Source organism: Saccopteryx leptura, chromosome 3 (genome assembly GCF_036850995.1).
Source record: "Saccopteryx leptura isolate mSacLep1 chromosome 3, mSacLep1_pri_phased_curated, whole genome shotgun sequence".
In the NCBI taxonomy this organism is placed as follows: domain Eukaryota; kingdom Metazoa; phylum Chordata; class Mammalia; order Chiroptera; family Emballonuridae; genus Saccopteryx; species Saccopteryx leptura.
The window spans coordinates 14,758,060-14,781,311 of NC_089505.1; the positions used below are offsets into that span (position 1 = coordinate 14,758,060).

At 43.4% G+C, this 23,252-nt stretch overlaps 1 protein-coding gene across 4 annotated transcripts in view; it reads right to left on the bottom strand.

Moving 5' to 3' along the window:
* The window catches only part of ESR1 (estrogen receptor 1), a 343,642-nt gene that overhangs the window by 241,139 nt on the left and 79,251 nt on the right, over positions 1–23,252 (bottom strand). For 2 of the 4 annotated variants that reach the window (XM_066372976.1, XM_066372975.1), the window contains exon 2: positions 4,001–4,522. In XM_066372976.1, coding sequence (XP_066229073.1) covers positions 4,001–4,452 — 452 coding nt within the window. In that variant the 5' untranslated portion in view covers positions 4,453–4,522. Of the gene's footprint in view, positions 1–4,000; positions 5,080–23,252 lie in introns of those variants that run through there. The other 2 variants (XM_066372977.1, XM_066372978.1) reach the window with 2 other exon arrangements.

Below are 23,252 nucleotides of genomic sequence, written 5' to 3' on the forward strand. Positions count from 1 at the left end.
GGACAACAAATGTACCACTTTCACACATTCTGCCTCACTTGAAAAATTACAAATGTCTTAAAATTATGCAGTTTGTCCTGATATTTAATGTCTGCCATTGTCAATTTCTTACCTCTGTCCTTTATGCCATTTAAACAATAAGAAACCAAAATGCCGAACCAAATACAAACATCATATCCTAAATATATTCACAAAAATAATCTGAGGACCCAAATTAACTGACTGTGAGGAAAAAAAAAAAAGATTAGAATAAGTACCAATTATCCTTCAGGAGCTTTCTACCAAACAGGCACAAGCCACATGGTGTAGGTGAAAATGAAATGGAGATTGAAGATATGATTCCGTTTTCAACCAAAAATACACTCGTTCTCGAGGCAAAATGTGGCTCCTTGAACTATTCTTAGACCAACACAACACATCGGGCAAACAGTAACAACTTAAATAAATGAAAAAAGTAAGAACAGAAAGAGAGGGTGCTAAAATATCACCGAAATAGAAGGAAAGAAATATTGGAAACTTGGAAATTAGCCATTAAAATCCCTCCCTTGGAGATGAGCCTTGTCGAAAGTTAAGAAATAGTTTTAAATGATCACTAATGAACAAACTGGTCATTCAAAATATGCATGTACCCAGCGTAACAGTGTATAGATAGATTACTAGGGCACTGACTTTGATGTGAGGGGTTTGTATAATTGCCAAGTAATTTATAGAAGTGGGCAATGTTTAGCCTTTAAGAATACTAATAAAAGTGAAATAAGCATGAAGCATTAAATACCTCATTAGAATTTTTAAAAATCATAGTGGATATAATTAAGTTCCATCTTAGTTTATTCTAACTTTCTTTTAAGTTGTTTGAACTCTAAAAAGGAACCCAGGATAATATGACCCCCAGTTGCCTTCATCATGAAATTGCAGGTCAGACATACCTTTCAAAAGTCACAGGTTGCCTACTTATAAATTTATTCCTTCTTAATAACAATAGGTTGGGACATGTGACAATCTTTCTCACATTATTATATGCCCAGGGCTGTTTTATCTGTTATATTTATTCATACATATATATATGGCTGCATACCATAGTAATCTTATACAAAATACTGTGAACTTCACATAAATTCTCAGAAACAGTTAAGCTTAATGTAACTGACCTAAAGACTCTAACTAATTTAGGGGAGGGGGGCAGTGGAGGGGCGAAAGAAGCAGAATCAAAATAGCTTTCTAGTTTGTGCAGATAAAACAACCAGGCATTAGCCTGAATTTTTTGTTTTCTACTGAATATAACATTTTAGGCAAATAGCTTTCAGATTTCTTTGGCCTCAACCCACAGTAAGAAATACATTTCACATCATGGTCGGCGCACACAAGCATGTCTAATTAAAACAATTTTTTTCAGGTAACAAAATCCTCCCTACTAAATATTATGCACTCTGCTATTTCCTATTATATCCTTTCCTGTTTTATTCCTTTACAAAATGTTCTAGATTCACTAAACTGATTTCATAGCAAGTAGTTTGAAAACACAGCTTTCGGTCCCCAAAACTTTTGGTAACTACTGAAGAAAATTAAAGTTTCTTAAAAGGGTCTAATCAATTCTTTTATTTTACCCAGTGTTATTCAAATAGAAAGATTGAAAGAAGAAATAATATTAAATAGCACTTAATAATAATAAGTAAATAAACACTTGCATAGACCTTACTTCCTCCCTAGGTAATACATTCATTAATTTATTTTTGCTTTACTTCCCTGGTTTTGATGTCAAATTCATAAAATCCTCTCTAAGACCAAGGTCTGTAAGATTAGTACCTATATTCTTTTCTCTGTGTTTTATTGTTTTAGGTCTTATATTTAGGTGTTTGATCCATTTTTAGTTAATTTTTTGTGTATAATGACAAATAGCAATCTAGTTAATAAGAGGCAGGATTCAAACAAAAGAGGAAGAATGTTATGTAAAATATACACAAAGGGGGGGAAATCACTCTCAAACTGCATCTCCACAAATGATTCGACTTGTGTGAATTTTTTACTTCTTTAAAAAAGTTCTGTGTCATTTTTATATTATTCTAAAAGTATCTGACTATCATCTATTGCAAAAAAAAAAGTTTAAGATGGGGCAGAATAAGTGATATTATTTGCCTCTGGGATAATGAACAATTTTAAATAAAATGTGATCCCCTTTTTATTTGACCATGCTCACTTTGTAATTATTAGCAAGGCAGTAAATAATCCACCGAGGAGCAGTCTCATTAGTGCCCATTGAAATTCAGTGGCATTAATTTGCAATAAAAGAACTGAAAATTAATGGAAAAGAAAATAGTTTCTGGAGTCCATCATAAGGTTATGGAATTCACATCACATCAGAGCCTTCCTTCGCATCCAGGAGTTTTAAAGTGTGTGAATCGGATGTAATTGTTACATTTTGTTCTAACGCTTTTTTTTTTATAAAGTGGGCAGAATGAGTTCTTCTTCTCTTTTCATTTTAACCATGAATTAAAACAAGTGAAATGAATTTGAAATACGCTTTGTCAAGTTTTGTTCTTTTTGAAGTTTTGCTTGCTTGTCTTTCGAGTAATAATAACTCAGGCTGAACTTGTCGGGCTGTGGGATGCTCTAACATCCTTCGAGGAAGCTTGAAGGATATTGGGTCAGTTCAGATGCCCCGAGAACCTGCCCTTCAGTACCCTCTGAGGCCAATCTGCACCTTCCTCCTGTTTCTACTGCTATAAATATCTCTGGAAATAGAACACGGAATAAAAAACGGTCCACAGCTTGCAGGCAGAAGGGTCTGGGTGAGGCTGTAGGCTCATCTGACAGGTGTGTACAGTGAGTGCCTAACTCGGCACGTGGGTGTCCTGAGGCCTCCCAACCCTACTCCAGGGCACAGCTCTTCATCAGAAAGACCCCTCCCAAGCCCATCAGGAAGAGAAGGGAGAAACTACGAAAGGGAGAATGGGAGAGAGGGGGAAGGAGGAAAGAATACTTTCTACTAGAAAATAATAATAATAATAATAATAATGTCATAAAACATTTGCCAGTTAAGTCACAAGTGTTCCTGTGTGTCCTAAACTATTAAGGCTTCTTGCATAGCGACTGAAAGGGGCAGAAGACGCTGGACCCTGCATTCGACTCCTGGGGTATTTTTTTTTTTTTTTTTTTTTTGCCTGTTGGGACTGAAATATGGTTTTGCTGGCAGGAGGGTATTTCAAAAACACCATGCTTCGATAGAGCATGTTTCAAACTCACAGAATGCCTATAAAGTTCCGGCTGTCATAAGTTATATACCAGCAACCTGCTCCAACAGGACACAGCTAGACAACTCAGAAGCCGGAAACTTAAGACCCATTGCACTCCTCTGTGGCTCCCGGGGAAGGGCCCTGCACCTGGGCTGGGAGGAGGAGGGCTGCGGCTGCTAGGAACGGCTTCCCCCCAGAATCACCATCATCATCATCGCCTGCTTATTTCCAATCCAAAATTCTAGACGGAAGGAAAATTTTCGAAGACATTCAAGCACAATTTTAAAAGAATAATAATAAATAAAACTGAGCTCCCCCGAACCCAAACACCTCCAGCCCTAAATACCAAAGCGGGACATTGACTAAGAACTCAAAGCGCCCTGTGTTCCTTCGCTTTGGGGTGTCTCTCCCCACAAATAACTGCTGTTTTGTCATGTTTTCCAATATTTGTTTGGTTGGAAAGCATGCGGGGTTTACGATCTGACTCTCACTCAGGCAGACAGCAGTGGGGTGGAGAAAAAGATTTTTTTTTTTTTTTTTTTTTTAAGCTGCCAAGCTAGAGAACTCGACTCTACAACGCGAGATCCACAAATAACCCCAGGCGGGGCCGCGCGCTAGCCCGCGAGTGGCGTGTCCGCGCCTCTGGCGGCGCGGCGGGGAGCGCGGAGCCCGCGCGCGGCCCGCCGCCGCCGCCCCCGGCTCCCTCGCCCGCTCCCGCCCGCCCGGCGCGTGGCGGCCGCCCGACGTGGCGCCGCGGGCGGCGCAGGTACCTGTAGAACGCGGGCGGGCCGGCCTCGCGCACCGCGTAGCCGCTGGGCTCGTTCTCCAGGTAGTAGGGCACCTGCTGGCCGTGGGGGTGCAGGAAGGGCGAGAGCTGCGGCGGCGGGTGCAGCAGCACCAGCGGGCTGGGAGCCACGTTGTTGAGCGGCGGGAAGCCCCCCAGGCCGTTGGCACCGAACGCCGCCGCCTCGGACCCGGGGCCGTAGGCGAGACTGGACTGGCCGTAGACGGGCGCGGAGGCGGCGGCGGCGGCGTTGAAGTCGTACGCGGCGCCCTCGGGGTAATTGTAGACGGCGGGCTTGCTGCTGTCCACGTACACCTCGCCCAGGGGTCGCTCCAGGGGGATCTTGAGCTGCTGACGGTTCAGACTCTCCAGCTCGTTCCCTTGGATCTGGTGCAGCAGGGCCATTCCGGTCGCTTTGGTGTGGAGGGTCATGGTCATGGTCAGTGGCCGCGGGCAAGGTGCAAAGCGGCTCCCCGCGCAGCAGAGGGCTCAGCAGCCGACCCGCCACCTGAAAGAAGAGGACAGCCCTCGGTTAAAGGCGGCGCAGCGCATGTCCCGCCGCGCCGCGAGCTCTGGCCCTGTCCCGGAGCCGGGGCGTCCCCTGGATCCCTTCGGCCAGAAGCAAGCAGGCGCAGCCAACTTCCTGGGCTCCGGTCTTCAACTTTAAGTACAGGTCTCCCGGGCTCATATGCATTACAAAGGGGCTGGGAGCCGGCCAAGGACTGTTACCTTGCAGTGGCATTGGCTTAAACATCACTCCAGGCGCAACGCGTTTTTTTGGAGCGACCCCAAAGAGCAGCTTCCCTGAACTTTACTTTACTTATTACTGCTGGATGGAGGCTAAATTTCCCTGCAGCGGGGCGGGGGGCGCAGAGGGCTCTCCTAAAGGTGGCCCGGGGAAGACGGCGTTTAAAACGGAATTTGGAAGATTAATCCAGGGGCCGGCTTTCTCTAAAGTGCTGCCTTATGTGCCGGTACCAGACTCCAATCTATCTCTGTTTGTCTCTTACTGTTTGATTCACTCTCGTCGTTGGCTGGAAATATGTAGTGTATACATAGAATGACCCTGGGGAGGACCACTCTGTAACTGAGATATGGAGATAGAATGGGGTGTGCGGTTGCACATGCAGCCAGCCACAGACAGCTATATTTAGCAGTTACAGGGACTGATAGGAGGCATCTGGGGCGAAGGGGAGGGGGGGGGGGGAGAGAGATTCAAGGTGTTCATATAGGAAGAGCTGTATTTTGCCATCAGGAGAATGCTGATGGACCTCAGTTTCCTCATTTACAAAATTATCCCCAAAGTGGTCCCTTCCAGCCACGACCTTCTGCAACTCTCCCAGCCCAACTTGTATGTTTGGGTTGGACCACAGTACTGTATCTGCTCCCATTAGAAATTCTCATGTGAATGATGACTTACAAAAACCTCTGGGTAGGCACTCATGAGTGTTCATGCCTTCCACAGGTTATGCAACTAAAAACTTCAGAAAACTGAATAGGAAATGTGACCTTTTAATACAAAAGGTAACTTGAGGTCATTAACCACATCTGTGGCAATTATCTTATACTATTAGCCTAATCACAAATTTTTTAATGTTTTTGTAATTATTTATTGACTTGAGAGAGAGAGAGAAAGGGGGAGAGAGGGGGAGGGAGAGGGGAGAGGAACATAGATCTGACCAGGGATCGAACTGGCAACCTCTGAGCTTCAGGACAACACTCTAACCAACCGAGCCATCCAGCCAGGGCAAATTTCAAAATGCAATGATAAATTTCTCTCTTATTTAATCCTACAATTGGACCTTCTCGGTGGACTAGGACACACAGAATCAAATACCCAGATTTCTGAAAAATAGAGAAAAGTTTTGAACTGAATTAAAAGCTTAGTACTCTCACTATATACATACATATATATACTGCTCACAAAAATTAGGGGATATTTCATATTCATTTTGAAATATCCCCTAATTTTTGTGATATATATATACTTTCTAAAAAACTTCCTTTGCCCCAGCCTAATAGACTCTGATACAAATATTAATACTTTGCTTTAATTGCTATCCCAAACACACAACATAGCACCTGACAAAATATTCGTGGCATATACTATAAATGCCAAGGTTGCTTTTACTGATGGTAATATTTTTGGATCTCTGTATACTAATAAGTGCATATTTTATCTAATTCTATAAGAATAGACAGATCATTTGGAGAAAATATGCAGATGTATCTGATTTAATATGAAGCCAAAATTGAACTTGGCATCAATAACTATAGACTGTAAGCAAAGAAAGGGTTAAAACCACATCAGGTAAATCAGAGATATTTCTCTTTATGGCCAGCAACCATTACTTTCCAAAGCAATTTTTTGCAGATGATTTCGTTCCGTAAATCACACTTTCAATTTTCAAATGTCTTTTTTAAATCCATGCAAAAGCACTTTGCAGGGCTCTTTACAAATCTGAACCTGACAAATTATATAGAAATTACACAAAGAATCCTACAAGTCCTGAAAGCAAAAGGAGATACAATAAAAATTAAAAATGAAAATGAAAAAAAAAAAAAAAAACCATGGAAAACAGCAAATCCTCCTCTCCCTGTTAGGATACAGACACTGACCAGAAGGTAAGTTGCTTTCTCAAAATGCTACACAGCTGCGAAGAGAGAAATCAAAACAATCCTACCCTGCTAGACCAAGAGCGTCTTTCCAGAAAGAGTCCATGGGCTCGTAGAAGTCAAGAGCTGAGGACAGTGAGAAGGAAGGAAGGAATGTGCTCGCATGTGCATGTGGCTCCGTGTGTGAGCGAGGCAGAGCGTGCGTGGATGTGTTTGTGTGTGGAATGGCAGGGATTCGGGAAGCAGCCAGTAGGCAGGGCACTCGGCAGCCCCTCCCGACAGACAGAGAAGCTGGGCTGCCGCACAGAGCTGGATGAATGGCAGTGGGGACTGGGGGGAAGCTTGCTGTCTGCTTGTGGAGCGCAGGGTGGCACAGCCCCAGTCAGTGTCTTTGGAGGGAAGCAGAACGCCAGCCCCCTTTGCTGCTTATCCTTGGAGCCTGGGAAGTGACCCATGCTTTCCGCTGCCATCTGAAGCAAGAGGGAAAACAGGCTTGCTGTAAATCATAGGCTTATGGCTAAAATAGAATGCCAGTCAAAAGTGTACCGATATCAAGTTTACACAATGTGACATGGGCGGTTTTTCCTAAAGAATATAATTTAACAATAAAAGCCTTCTGGGACACACTTGGATCAGGCGGCTGGCCGGCCCCAGCCCCCAGTCTCCGAACAGACACACCACTGCCATACCTCCTGTTGCACCAGGAAACCAGGCTTTGGAAGAAATGTTTTGGCATTCTAGGGATATGTTTCCAGCTGAAATGTAATACTCCACCTCGTTAACCGAACCCACAAACCTTTCCATGAGTAGCTCAGTTGACTGCTTTCTGTCAACATATGAAAAAATATATTAAAAGCTGGGGTGTGAAGATAAGACAAAGGTGGGCACCTTCAGTTTAAATTGATCGTAGGCTTTGTGATTGTACTGTCATTGATCATGGGCAGGGGAGTCTCTCCTTTCCTGATGGTACCCACATGGATCAACCTGGTCCTCGACTTTTCTCTTGACCAGGGTGCTAGGACCCAACAATCAGGTGTTCCAGAGTGCCTTTGCCCAGAGTCCCAGGACACATGACTCCTAATGAAGACTTTGTTGCCAGACATTAGTCATTGTCTTGGGTATTAAGTGACTAATCACAATGCCAGGGGCATCCTGTCTCTGGCCCTGGGACCCTGTGCAGTTACAGAGAGATTTATGAGTGGTTTTTAAGACTAGTACAAAGAAGTAAAAAGTTATATTTTAAAAGTTACAAAAACATTAATAATGTCATATTTGCAGATGCCTATTTCCTGCAGTGAAAGACCTAAAATATTGCAATATTGGAGCGCAGAAGACCTCCGTCCTCAATCAGCACTAAAGACAGGTATTGAAAAGAAAGACAGTTTCTTTTTTAGGTGACAGTGGGAGTCCTGACTCCTCCTCTAGGTCAACAATGGCCACCCACCCATGCTCAAGGTTAGTCTGAAATAAACATGAATGTGCATGAAAGGGAGGGGAAGAGGGGAAGAAAAAGGGGAGGGAAGGAAAGGGAAAAGGGGGGAGGGGAGAAAATGGGAGGAAGAAAGGGGGAAAAAAGAAGAAAGAAAGGAGAGAAGGAAAATCACCAAATATTCTCCTTGAATATGGGAAGGATGAGAAGCCTAGCTTTCTCGTTGTAGACCTCTGAGTATTTTGAGACTAATCAAGTGCATCCAATAAAGGTAGTTTTCTCTCCATCTGTCTCCTTTCCATTCTTGGTAAGATTTGTCCCCCAGGCTTGGGCATCAACCTCAAGGTCTAGCTCCCAGCTCTCCCGGCATCCCTCTCTGTGGGGCCTTGCTGGGTACGCTCACCCCCGCCTGGACTTACCCGTGCTCACAGGTGAAGAAAGGTCAAGTCTACATCTCCAGCTCCACTGCTGAGTGTATCTCCAGACCCACTTTTCAGGGTCTGGTCTCCTATGTGTTGCTGGCTTGTTCAAAATAGGGTTCATCCTTTTCTCCCCCCCACCCCCAAACATGGTATTCCTCTCAACAAACGTGGTCTGTGAACAGCATGGCTGTCCCTGCGGTCCCCCCTATTAAAGTCTCACAGTCTTCGCTGAGGGCTCCCCCCCCACCGTCGTCCTTCCCCTTTTCCCTTCCCTCTGTATCACCGTCCACCAGGTGCTCCAGTTTGTACGGGTCTGTGGTCCTCCTCCCTGTGGTAAGAGCCTCCTAGAGACCTCTGCCTCTTCCCTCTCTGACCTCCTCGATCCAGCTGCCTTCTAGTTCCTGGATGTTTACTGCTCCAGGATCCAGCTTCTTTGCCTGTGCCACCTTCACCCATTCCCAGGAGTGTGGGTCCTCCTTCCTTTCCATAAATTTATCCTGTCCTGTGTATCTGCTCCATTTCGGGGCTTTTTTGTTGTTGTTTTGTTTTGTTTTAGAGAGAAGCTTCAAGAAGCATCAACTCATAGTTGTGGCACTTTAGTTGTTCCTTGATTGCTTTCTCATACGTGCTTTGACCAGGGGGCTCCAGTTGAACCAGTGACCCATTGCTCAAGCCAGTGACCTTGGACTCAAGCCAGAGACTTTGGGCTTCAAGCCAGCAACCATAGGATCATGTCCATGAGCCCGCGCTCAAGCCAGCGACCTCGGGGTTTTGAACCTGGGTCCTCAGCCTCCCAGGCCAATGCTCTATCCACTGCGCCACCGCCTGGTCAGGCTCCATTTCTAACTTGTGTTTCAACCAAACAAAGACTCCAAGCACTCAAGGCCTTTCCTGATGACATTCTTTCTGCCCTTGGAGTACCACTTTGCTGGCCTGTCCAGGGAGAGCATTCTGTTTTTGAAGGTCCAGCCCAAATGCCACCACCTCTATAACGCCTTTCTTATTCAAAGGGAATTTCCTCCCCTCTGAACTCCCATGCAATTTCTCATGTATTTATTACATTGTTCCTTGAATTTGAGTTATTATTATACAGGGTGAGGCAAAAGTATGTTTATAGTAGTGAGTACATGAAACAGACTTTATTCTTGTATTATTATTTATTAATTATTGTATTATTTTCTATACAAACAACTGTAAACCCACTTTTGCCACGTCCTGTGTTTGTCATCCTCTCAGCCTGCTCAGCAGCCCCTTGAGAACAAGGTGTGCATAGAGTTCTGTGGGGCTTCTCTGAGTGCCTAGCACTGTGCCTGCTTATATTAGGTCATTGAAGGTTAGTTAATGTATTAATACAAGCACTTGAAAGAATAAAATAATAGTACCTCTATCTGGATAAGCATCTCCAAAAGCTAACTTTCCGTGTAATGTTCTACCATTTTCAAAATTGTTTTTGCTAAAAGATTACCTCTGTATTCTCATATTGACTCAGGCAATCAAGTCAAAATTCAAAGTCATACCATCTCTAGGATTAAGCTCGCAATTCTTGGCAGTGTGATTCACAAGAGAGCCCTAAAATGTCAGTCCAGAACCAGATAATACTACAACCAAACATAGTTTCTGCTCTAGCTCCATTAAAAGCTTTTTACATTTACAAAAACATTATTCCTCCAACAGAAACATGAGAAAAAAGTAAATGTGGAAATATTTCCAAAATAGCTTAAACTCCTAGAAATGGTTCCTTCATTCTGAGACCTGGAGGTCTAGATATTATTTTTATTATAAATGTTCTGTTTGGGAGCTTGTCCTGGTGCATTTATTTGACACCATCTATTTTCTTCCCTAGTGAAAGAAAAATAGTTTCCTCTTAAGATTCCACTCATTTTAAGTTCAGAGTGTTTGTTTTAAGGGCTTTTGATTAGCTCATAGGCTTTTTTCAACTGACCTTTGCTTTTCATTTTATGATGTAAAATTTCTATGCAATGAGACGCTCAACTCTTCGGCGCAGCGTCTGATGAGTTTGGATAGATGGATATGCCCATGTGACAACCAGCTGAGTGAAATCATAGAGCATTCCCACCACCTGAAGAAGGTCCACTTCATGCCCATTCTCATTGACCACTTGCCCTGTCGGCAACCACCACTCTGACTTCTACCACCAGACCTCTATTTTGTCTCCAGGCCTGGAGTGCGGACCACCCAGGGCCCATGTCCAACCAATAGCACAGACAGCCAGGAGCCAGGCTTCTGGCTTTGCCAGCACACCAAGGTACAGAGCTGTCCTCCTCTCAGATAGAGCCCTCCCCTGGGAAACGGCCCCCTCAAGGCCATAGAATTATTGTAACACTCTATTCATGATCCTTTTTAATAACAGGCTCTACATGATCAAATGTTACCTAAGCCTAAAAAGATGCAAGTTAATGAGAAGCCAAATGGAATAGAGTCTTAAACAGCCCTTTCTTCCCACCGCCACTCCAAAAAAAAAAAATGTTTTTAATGATTTATAAGCTAAGAAACCCAAGATTCTTATTCTCACAAACCTGGACCTCACTGCTATTTCCTGTCTTCCTATCCAGGACTTGATGGAAATAGTTTGAATTTTTGTTTGTCAAGCAGAATGGCGACTCTTCATTATGAAGCAGTGAGTGATTCAGATTTCATTTACCAGCTTAATAAAATTTAATAGCTTCCATTTTACATTTTGGGGGTGGGGGAAGCTTATTTTTTTAAAATAGTTTAGAATCTTTTTCTATAACTTACCTATATTGTGTGTAGCAGAAGACAATTTACAAAGTACTTTCACTGTAAATGCTATGTGTGATAAAAGAATTCCAATTATTTCAATTATTATTACACTGTGTCCCTCTCCCTCCCTTTATCTGTTGTTTACTTGAGTCTCATTGCCAGCCCCGGGTATTCTTTCTCTGCTGAGAGCAATATCCAGATTGTGCCTAAAATTCATGTTGATTCAAATAGTCCTATCTATGTTAAGAAGGACATTTATACACACACACACACACACACACACACACACACACACACACCTAGTAATCAACCAAGAGCATAACTTGCCCAATTGCAGAACCAATCCTGCACATTCTAAGCCTTTCTTCCTACTTTGTTACCACACTGCTCTGGATAATTGGCTCCCTCCCACTCTGCCCAAGCACTCAGGGACCCCCCATCCCATGTCGCTAGTGTCCCTTGCTTCTCCCAACCTCCTCAATGGCAATCATACCGTCTCAAGGAAGTGATATCTACTGTTCACAAAAATTAGGGGATAATTTATAGCTTCATATTCATTTTGAAATATTCCCTAATGTTTGTGAGCAGTACATTTATGAGCATGCCAAGGAATGACTCCTTTATTCAATTTACTCAAAAAATATTGATTAGTGCTGGTGTCCCGGGTTCGATTCCCGGCCAGGGCACACAGGAGAAGCGCCCATCTGCTTCTCCACCCCTCCCCCTCTCCTTCCTCTCTGTCTCTTCCCCTCCTGCAGCGAGGCTCCATTGGAGCAAAGATGGCCCGGGCGCTGGGGATGGCTCCTTGGCCTCTGCCTCAGGCGCTGGAGTGGCTCTGGTCGCAGCAGAGCGACGCCCCGGAGGGGCAGAGCATCGCCCCCTGGTGGGCAGAGCGTCGCCCCCTGGTGGGCGTGCCGGGTGGATCCCGGTCGGGCGCATGCGGGAGTCTGTCTGACTGTCTCTCCCCGTTTCCAGCTTCAGAAAAATACAAAAAAAAAAAAAAAATTTGATTATCTATTGACCATGACAATTTCTTTTTTTTTTCCTTAGTATATTAATATTCTGCTGCTACATCACAAATCGCCACATATTGTAGCAGTTTAAAACAACACATATCTATTATATCACAGTTACGGTGGGTCGGGAGCCACAGCTCAGCTCCCCGGTATCTCTGCTCAGGGTCTCGCAAGGCGGCAGCTGAGCTGTCTACCAGGCCTGTGGTCTCCTTTGAAGCTTGGGGTCTTCCTCTAAACTCACAGGGTTGTTGAGAGACTTCTTTCCATGCAGCTGTAGAATTCACGGTGGCTTGTTGTTTTAATTTTAAATCATTTTTTTTATTTTCAATTACAGTTGACATACAATATGATATTAGTTTCAGGTGTACACCCCAGCGCTTAGAGCTTACATAACTTACTAAGTGATCGTGCCGATAAATCTCGCACGCGTCTGACACCATACATAGTTGTTAGAGTATTCGCGGCTCTATGCTCTATGCTGCACTGTACATGCCCAGGACTGTTCTGTAAGATCCAGTTTGGACTTCTCAGTCCCTTCACCTTTCTCACCCATTTCCCCAACAGCCCTCCCATCTGGCAACTGTCAAAATGGACTTTGTATCTATGAGTCTGTTTCTGTGCGGCTTGTTCGTTTTTTAAATTCAATTATTGATAGATATATATTTATAGCCATTTTATTGTTCAATATTTTTTTCTTTTTTTCTTCTTCTTCTTAAAGAAGACCCTTTAACATTCCATTTAATACTGGTTCGGTGGTAATGAACTCCTTTAGCTTTTTCTTCTCCGGGAAGCTCTTTATCTGTCCTTCCATTCTAAATGATAGCTATTCTGGGTAGAATGATCTTAGTTATAGGTCCTTTTCATCACTTTGAATATTTCTTAACAACCCCTTCTGGCCTGCAAGGCTTCTGTTGAGAAGTCAGCTGACAGTCCTATGGGAGCTCCCTTGAAGGTAACTAAGTGCTTTTCTCTTTCTACTTTTAAGATTCTTTGCTTTTAACTTTTTGTTTTAATTATGATGTGTCCTGGTGTGGGCTTCTTTGGGTTCTTGTTCGGGATTCTGCACTTCCTGGATTTGTGTGTCTGTTTCCTTCACCAGGTTAGGGAAGTTTTCTGTCATTTTTTTTCTATTAGGCTTTTCAGTTTCTTGCTCTCCCTTTTCTCCTTCTGCCCCCTCCCCACCACGATGCAAACACTGGTATGCTTGAAATTATCCCAGGGGCTCCCTTACACTAGCCTCATTTCTTTTTTCTTTTTTTTTTCTTTTTTCTTTTTGCTGTTCTAACTGGGTATTTTTTGCTTCCTTGTATTCCAAATCGCTGATTTGGCTCTCGGCTTCATCTACTCCACTGTTGAGCCCCCGTCCTGTATCCTTTGCTTCCATTCGTGTATTCTTCATTTCTGACTGGTCACTTTTCATGCTGTTGAGGTTCTCCCTAAGTTCACTGAGCATCCTGATAACCACTCTTCTGAACTCTGCATCTAGCAGATTGCTTGCCTCCGTTTGTTTAGTTCTTTTTCTGACGTTTTGTTCCGTTCTTTCATTTGGAAAAGGTTTTTTGTCACCTCATCTTGGCAGCCTCCCTCCGTTTGCTCCTAACTATGAGGCAGAGCTGCTCCATTGCCCAGGGTTGGCAGAGCGGTCTAATGTAGCAGGTGTTCTATAGGATCCAGGGGCACAGACTCCCCAATCACCCACGCTGGACACTCAGAGTGCACCACTGTGTGTACCCTCTTCTTGTAGTTGAGCCTTGACTGTTGTTGACACATCAACAGTAGGAATTTACTCCTAGGCCAATCAGCTGCCAGGACTGCTTGTAACCACTGACAACTGACCTCCAACCGCTCTGGAGGGTCAGCTGTGCAGGGCGGGGGCCACGTTACAGAGCAGGACTTGCTTCAGCAGGGCTCTGGTGCTTGCTGAGTGTGCTCCTTGAGAGTGTCACTGGTGGAGGCGGTTGGTTGGTGGTCCCTCAACATAATCTGAAGCTGGCTCTGGGTCCTCCGGGGAGGTGCAGGCTAAGGTCGGCTGCCTTTTGTGTTCTGCCCATGGTCACCCAGCATGAGCTACAAATCAATCTGCAGGTGACTGCTACTTGCTCTGGGCTGGAGGTGCCTAGGGGAGGCCAAGCTGCAAACCAAGACCAGCGGCTCCCAGTGCCACGCCTAGGGCCACTTTGTAGGAGATTCAGATATGGCTCCCACCTGCTGGCTACTGCCCCACAACTCTCACACTGATGCCAGACAATTCAGTTCCCCCTCCTATGTCTCTGCTGCCTTTCAAGCTGCTGTCCTATTTCTGGAGCTCAGAGGGAGTGAGTCTGAGTAAGTCCACGCACCAGCCCTTTAAGAGGAGCTCCCTGGGACTCCAGCAGCCTCCGTCTCCTTCAGCCTCAATCTCCCCTGGTTTTTACAGCCAGAAGTTATGGGGACTTCTTTTCCTGGCACTGGAACCCTGTGCTGAAAGGCCTCGTGTGGGACTGGCATCCGTCACTCCAGTGGGGATCTCTACAGCCAAGATATCCCGACTAATTTTTATCTGCCCATGTGAGTGTGGGCCCAGCCTTCTCCGCATCTCTGCCCCTCTACCAATATTGAGATCCTACCAATCTCAATGTGGCTCTTTCATAATTCCCCAGTTGTAGGACTTCCATTCAGCCAGGTTCCAGGTGGTTCTGAATGATGGCTGTTCTATACTTTAGTTAAAATTTTGATGTGGTTGTGGGAGGAAGTGAGTACTGCGTTGACCTATGCCACCATCTTGACCAGAAGCCCGGGAGACTCTTATGCCACAACTACTTCCAAGCATTTGGGCCCTGTCTTAGTTAGCTCAGACAGCCGTAACAAAATGCCATAGACTCAATGGCTTAAGCAATAGGAATTTCTCGAGGCTGGCGGTCTGAGATCACGCTGCCAGCAAGGTCAAGTTCTATTGTGGGCTCACTTTCTGGCTTTCAGACTGCTTGCTGCCTTCTCCCTGCAGCCTCATATGGTGAAGAGAGCTGTTCTCGTTTCTTACAAGGCTGTAGTCTTATTGGATCGGGGCTCCACCCTTATGACTTTAACCTTAATTACATAACTCCCAAAGACCCCCATCTTCATCTATAGTTATATTGGGTTTTAGAGCTTCAACGTGTAAATTTTGCAAAGACATAATTCAGTCGATAGTAGGCAACGAAAATAAACCAAGTATCTCTTTCCTCAAAGAGCTTACTTACCTCTAGAGCCTTCCTGTTTAGTGCTCATTTAGTTGCCTCTCCCACGCAGCCTCTTCTGAGAGTACCTCTGCCTCTGTCTGCCCTCAAGTGTTGGTATTCCTCCAGGTTCATCCCTAGGTCCTCTTGTCTCCTCTATACTTCCTGCTCTGAAGGATCTCAACCATTCCCAGGGTTCCAAATTTCATACATGAACTGAGGACTTAAAAATGCAAGTCCCAAGCCAAGACATTTTTTCTGGCTAGGAGATCCACATTTCTGGACACCCGGTAGACATTTTTACTTGCATGTTTATTCACTCAATAACATTTATTGAGCATCTACTATGCATTAGCCATTTGAAGCTCAACTCATTCAAAATTAACTTATCATTTTCCCAGACCTCCTTCTCCCTCTGTTTCCTATCTGAGCGAATGCCGTTGCTGTTCCTGGAACTGTGCAAGCCAAGAAAATCCAGCCTTTAGCCTCGACCCTCTTTCTTACTCCCTATATTTGATCTATCACAAATCTTTTTTATTTCTGCTTCCTTGATCTCATTGGAGCATACTCCCTTTTCTCATCAACATTATGATTTTCAGGCCACTATCTTCTCTTCCAAAATGTGTCTCTAGCATTTTTCTTCTATTGATTTTCCATCTTTCAGGAAGAGTAAGGAGTCCATCTTAAGAGCAAAGAACCTGAATTATCATTATCATTCCCATTTTTCCAGGTTCCACCCACTCTGCTCCAGGTACTTGTCTTCTGTCATGCTGAATTACTTGCAGGTTCCTCAAACTCTCTAGACTCTGAGTCTGAATATTTACATACGTGATTCACTCTGCCTGGAAACACCCTCTCAGCCCTTTTGATGTGACTTACTCTTACCCATTCTTCAAGCCTCCTTTCAGACATCATAGCCACCAGGAAGACTTCCTTGATTTCCTAATCGGTATCTCTCCTATGAATGCTTATAGCTTTTTTAAGATCCTCAGTTAGAGTTCTTATCATGCTGTTGGAATTTCCTGCATATTTCTCTGTATCCTCCCACTAACCTATAAAGTTTTAAAAGGTGCACAGAGATTGTTTTTTTTCCCAAGTCACAAGTGTATTACTAAATATAATGCCTCATGCATAGTTGGCCACCAGTAAGTACTATTTGGATAATAAATGTTGAAACCCCTCTAAGATATCACATTTGCATTTTCAGCTGACTTCCTCAATAATTTAACACAAAAAGGGTAATATAATGGCTAGAATTCAGAACCAGGGCTTAGAGAAAAACTTGGAGGCAGATTCATATTTTCTAGAACAATCCAGATTTCTTACCTCATAATGAGCTATTAGAATTGATGGCCTTTTTATTGTCAAGTTTCATTGTATTTATACAATGAAATATTTTCATTGTATTTAAAAGAAACTGAGGCCCAGAAAGCCATAGACAACTTGCCAAATGTCATACTTGCTAAAAGGTCTAGTTCAGAGGACCTGCACTCAAATCTGGGCTTTCAAATATAGAATGTATCATTCTTTCTCCCCCACTCAAAGTCTCTCCACATGGATTCTACATTGTCTTTAACATGAGTCATGATCAGCGTAATCAAGATATAACCTTGGTGGTTTGGAGGACTATTATTAGTCTTTAAAACCCTAGATCAGGGGTCCCCAAACTATGGCCCGCGGGCCACATGCGGCCCCCTGAGGCCATTTATCCGGCCCCCACTGCACTTCCGGAAGAGGCACCTCTTTCATTGGTGGTCAGTGAGAGGAGCATAGTTCCCATTGAAATACTGGTCAGTTTGTTGATTTAAATTTACTTGTTCTTTATTTTAAATATTGTATTTGTTCCCGTTTTTTTTTTTTTTACTTTAAAATAAGATATGTGCAGTGTGCATAGGGATTTGTTCATAGTTTTTTTTATAGTCCGGCCCTCCAACAGTCTGAGGATCAGTGAACTGGCCCCCTGTGTAAAAAGTTTGGGGACCCCTGCCCTAGATCTTTAGAAAACACAAAAGACTTTCACATTCTCAAATCACTATTAAAGAAAGGAGGAGAAGGGTTTGAGAACTATGTTACAAGCACTCAAGCAACGGCGTTGAGAGCAATGACCTGCCTTACAAACCCTGGAGAAGTGAATGAACCACCTTCCATTCATTACTCCGTGGAAGCCAGTGCGAGATCTGACTTATTGATCCATATCATGTGAATTTAACTTTCTGGCTAAAGAAAAACTGAAATCCTTTCTGTATTTGTTAATTGTACAATGTTGCAAAACGTTTAACCAAAAAAATTCATTGCTTTACTTTATTTGATACATTTCTATTTCTAAGAGATCTATTTTGAAAGGCATCAAGTGCCTTTCCATTTTGTTTACATACTCATCAAAGAAACCACTCTATAACCAAAAAGTGTTAGCCTCCCTAAAAACCATAGCCTCTCAGGAGAACTGGAAATATTATTAAGAATAATAAACACTCAAAAGCACAGGAGAACTTAGTGGTGAACTTTTGGTCAATTCTAAGATAAAGACATTACTTTTAGTGACATTTCCCAGCAGCTTTTTGTACCACAAATACAAAGAAAGGAAATAATTCCACAAACTTTTATGTCAGATGCTAGTAAATGGCTAAATGGTATACAATGTAATTTTTCTTCCCCTTTCTCCACCCTGTCCTCAATTTCCTGTCCTTAATACTCTCCTACCTCTTCCTAATCTGCTCTCAAGCCTGTCCCTTCTCTGAGGTCTTTGCAGTCCAGCCCTAATCAACATAGGTCACAGAATTGAGAGCCAGAATTCTCATCAAAACTCACAGCAGAAAGAGTGCCTGTCGAGACAATCTGTTCTCTCTTGTGTGTGTATCCTCAATTCCCTTGACCTCTGTCTTCAGCAGCTCCAGCCACTGACATCGCTTCTTCAACACAGCCTGCCCACACCTCTCAATTTAGATGGGGTACCAGATTCCAAGTTGGGCTGGAATCTGGGTGGGGAGCATTGTTTCAGTTCACTCCGAGCTCGTCCAGTATGAGCATGATCATCAGGTTTGGAGACTTCCCTTTCAGATTGGTTGGACAACCAAGTCATCCCAAAACCTTCTTTTTGGAGAGTTGATTATTTTATTGGTATTTTTAAACCTCACCAGAGGCCTAAGGAAAATTCAGTTGGCTGTTAATTGAGCATCTATCTACCATATGCTTCACAGATTTTATTTCATTTAAATTTTTTATTTTATTTATTTTTAAATACATAATGCAGTTTGTGTTTTAAAGTTTAAAAGATATTTACAAAGCCATATTGAGAAAATTGTCTCCCACCTCTCCCTGCCACCCACCAATTATTTCCCCTCTCCAGAGACAACAGGTGTTACCACCTGTTTAAAACATTTCTTCCAAAGATATTCCATGCATGCAGCTCTCTCTCTCCTTCACATCCTTCTATAAAAATAGTAACACGCACCCAGTTTAGTGCCATTATTTTTATTTTTGCCAATAATATATCTTGAATATCTTTCTATTTAGCTACATAAATATTTTCCTCATTTTTTACGACTGCATAGTATTCCATTGTGTGGAAGAACCATAATTTATTTTACCAGTTCCCAATTAATGGCAATTAAGTTTCTTCCCATTCTTTTACAACTGTCAACATTGCTACATTATTGTTATACATAAATTGATGGTAGATAGCATATGCGGCCCTGGCCGGTTGGCTCAGCGGTAGAGCGTCGGCCTGGCGTGCGGGGGACCCGGGTTCGATTCCTGGCCAGGGCACATAGGAGAAGCGCCCATTTGCTTCTCCACCCCCCTCTCCTTCCTCTCTGTCTCTCTCTTCCCCTCCCGCAGCCAAGGCTCCATTGGAGCAAAGATGGCCCAGGCGCTGGGGATGGCTCTGTGGCCTCTGCCCCAGGCACTATAGTGGCTCTGGTCGCGGCAGAGCGATGTTCCGGAGGGGCAGAGCATTGCCTCCTGGTGGGCAGAGCATCGCCCCTGGTGGGCGTGCCGGGTGGATCCCGGTCGGGCACATGCGGGAGTCTGTCTGACTGTCTCTCCCCGTTTCCAGCTTCAGGGAAAAAAAAAAAAAAAAAAAGGAAAAAAAAATATAGCATATGCAAGATTAATTTTAATAGATGTTGTCAAAATGCCCTCTATAGCAGCTACAGAACTTGAACATAACACCCTCACAAATATGGTGGATCTTTGAAATTTTTGATGTTCCTCAAAATAGTATGTACATACATTCAACAGAGTTTTTATATGTATGCTTAATTTTCCATTTTTACAAAATTTGAATTTGAACTTTTTTTCCCCTTTATTATTAATTTTAATGGGGTGACATTGATTAATTAGGGTACATAGATTTAGAGAAAACATCTCCAGGTTATTTTGACATTTGATTATGTTGCATACCCATCACCCAAAGTCAAATTGTCTTCCGTCACCTTCTATCTGGTTTTCTTTGTGCCCCTCCTCCCTCCCCCCCCCCCCATTTGAACTTTCTTAATGTGATTGAGGCTGAGCATCTTTCCACACTGAGTTTAAATACTAGCTCTACTAACTAGAGGTGGGGTGAATGTGGACTAACTGAAGTCTTTGAGATCTTTAAAGTTGGGACAGTACCTAGCCCAAAGTAGTGTTGCTGAGATTAAAGGCAATAATGTAATGAATGCACATTCTGCTTGCCCGTTTCCACCATTACTTTTCCAGAAGTACAAGTTAATAATATATGAAAGGTAACAAAAAGTTTGATAAAGGGCAGAGGTGTATGGCCCACGGGTTTTAGAGAAAATAAAGAGCTGTTAAAGGCTTGCTTATCTCCTTCCATTTCAAAGTAACAGTAGGCTTAACCCAACTTCATTGATATTCAGTACAAATCAGGACTGTTTCGCCGGGGATAACCACGCACAGTGGCACCTCAGTGTGGAGTAGACCCACACCCGAGCAGGCTTGGGTTAACACCAGAAGCAGGCTATGGATGCTTGAGGAACAGAAACTCACTTAGGACTCCAATGTGTTTGGGAGATGAATTGTGGAAATGCCAGTTTTCTCTCACGAGTATACAATGTTTTCAGATCCATTGCAAACCACTTTCCACGGCTCCCACTGAGGCATTGTACAGCACAAGCAAATATCCAACATCAGGTTTTAAACCTCTGTAAATATGTGGGAGATTGTTGATAAACCATGCCTGTCGGGTCAGGAAAAGGACTGCAGCTTTCATAAAAATAAAAAGAAATATTTTGAAGGAGACTGTCAGATATCAGGTATTGAGATACTTTGATACACAGCCAAAATGTTTGGGACTCACACAGCAAATGTGTCTACTAATTTGAAAACATTTTATGTACAAAATTACCAGAAAAGTTGAAATCACAGATCATTCCATTTTCCATAACCATATCTTTTAGTCTTTCCCTCTATGTCATATTAATAGATACAACCTCTGGATTTAGAGATTTAAGCTTCTAATAAGAGACAGGAAAAGAACGATTGTGACCTTCAATATATTTTTAATGTAAAGAAGAGTTTTATATTTGTGCCTAATTTTTTATTTTTACAAAAGAAGCTAGATAGTTATTTTTATATTAGATGAAAACCCTATTGTTATGCATTTATAAGTTTTCTGATCCATATCATACACATCAAAGAAGGTTATATAACTCAGAGTCCTTTCCACAGTAAAACATACTCTATTCCAAATCTTTAGAAATCAATTAAGGGAAAGTAAGTAGTCTATAATCAAAGATAACAACCTATTCCCCTAATATTTTTTAAAGTGGGTTTTTATATCATATACGCATGGATCTGAAATTAACAACCTAACCGAATAGATTTGTTCTCCATGGGGAGTGGGTAAGCAACCTGCTGTTATAGGGTTTGCCTTTGAATTACACATGTTGTTTTAGGGTTGAGTTTCTTACCAGCTTTTGAGATCCTTGTGGGCCCCTAGTACACTGCCTGCAACCTATTTGGTGCTCAGTAAAAATACTGGAAGAGAATGAATGAATGAATACAACTACTCCAACTTAATATCTAGCTCCATGTAGATAAAAGGCTTTTTCAATGTTTAGTCTATTGGTTAGAGTCATATGTTATTGGCCAGGTGTTCATTACTGACAGAAATATAGAATGATATCCAGTCCTCAAGAAGTATGGGGCAAGAAGGTGTGTTCTGATCAGCAAATGCCCTGAAACCCATGTGTCTCCAGAGTCCCAGCCTTGCCCTAACAGCTCAAGATAGGTTCTTCATGCTAGCTCTTCTGAGTCTCCTCAGACTCTTGAGTCCCAGCTCCATCCACAGCATGGACTTCCCCTAATGACCCCTAGGAACTCTGTAACATGTGGCCCAGTGCAGATTCACAAAGTCAAGAGATTTGAACAGAGTGGATTCAGGGTCCCCCCATTCCACACACACAGCATCGGGCCATCGGGCTCAAAGGTACTCTCTTTGTTCATGACCAGATATAACACTTCTATCCAATTAACATCAGCTCCTTGTGATTGTTAACAGCATTTACTACTTATATGGATACTTTTGGGAAATCTCATGATATCCAGCTTTATACAGTCTTTTATTTATGTCTAGAAATTTCCATTATAAAATTAATTTGCCAAGTAATATTACAAACACCTTGGAGGTGGAGACTGAGTTCAGGAAGCAATTCAGGGTGACACAGTGGAGACCCCTGGTGGGAGGAAGACTGGCCTCATCATTGCAGTCATTTTATTAACTCAGTTAAGTGATGTGATGGCCAATGGGTTAAAAAGCTGAACCATGTTTGTTTGCATATATATACACACACAAATGGAATGTTAAGATGGAGCCATTTAGTTCCTGTGTTGGCCTGAGATCCCTAAGTATTAGATTGGATGACAATCTCAGTTGAAGTCTAGGCCTCTGTGAAGTATTTTTTAAAAGGAAGAAGAAAGTAACAAGGGGGATCTCACTCTTCCCTCTCACACATCAGGGGGATAAAAGGATCAGACGCTTGAAAATGAGAAGGTTTGGGGAGAAAGTTGATGCTGGGCACCCTCGCACCTCCAGTGGAAGGGCTGGGACAGGCTCACACCCATCCCAAGCCCAAGGACAGCGGCTTTAACCCAACTCCCAGAAAACTTGATAAATGTTCACTGAGAAGTGGCAGACACGGTGGCCTCCTGCAAACCTGAAGGACAAGAGAACCTCACCCCCTCCTCCAAGGGCAAGCAAGAAAGGACGGCTGTGTTGGGATGGGCTGTGCTCCCAACATTTGCGGAGGCAAAGAATGGCGCTGATGTGGGCCACAAGCAAGAGGAGCTTGGGTTCTATCCCAAGAGGACCGCTGAAGGAGACCGGCAACCTCAATAGCAAGGATATTGCTGATTTCTGAGTCTGAGGAGGAACCATCCGTACTGGCCAGAAGATATGATGTTACCGGCATGGAAGGATCCACAGGTGGAAGACCCCCAGAGCTGGGGCACTGACAGTGTATCAAGCAAGCCCAGGCGTGAGATTCTGAGAGCAGAAAGCTGTTCCTAACACCTGCCAGCCCCAGAGAGCATGCCACCAGCTCACAGCAGCATCCCCTGCCTGACCCACCCATTTCAACCCCGAGGGCATCAGAAATCCAGCTGACCAGATGCACAGAGAGGAATGAACTTGATTGAAGGAAAAAGAGGCCTATTGACCAACTGGCCACTCTCCTATGGCCAAAGACAAGAGTATTGTGAGCACACCGAGGACCAGCCAGGTAACCAGAAGATGGCTAGGATCTTCGAGGCCATGTGGTTTGACAGGTCATATCTCTTCCCCACCTCCCTCCCACAGAAACTTGAACATTCCTCTGTC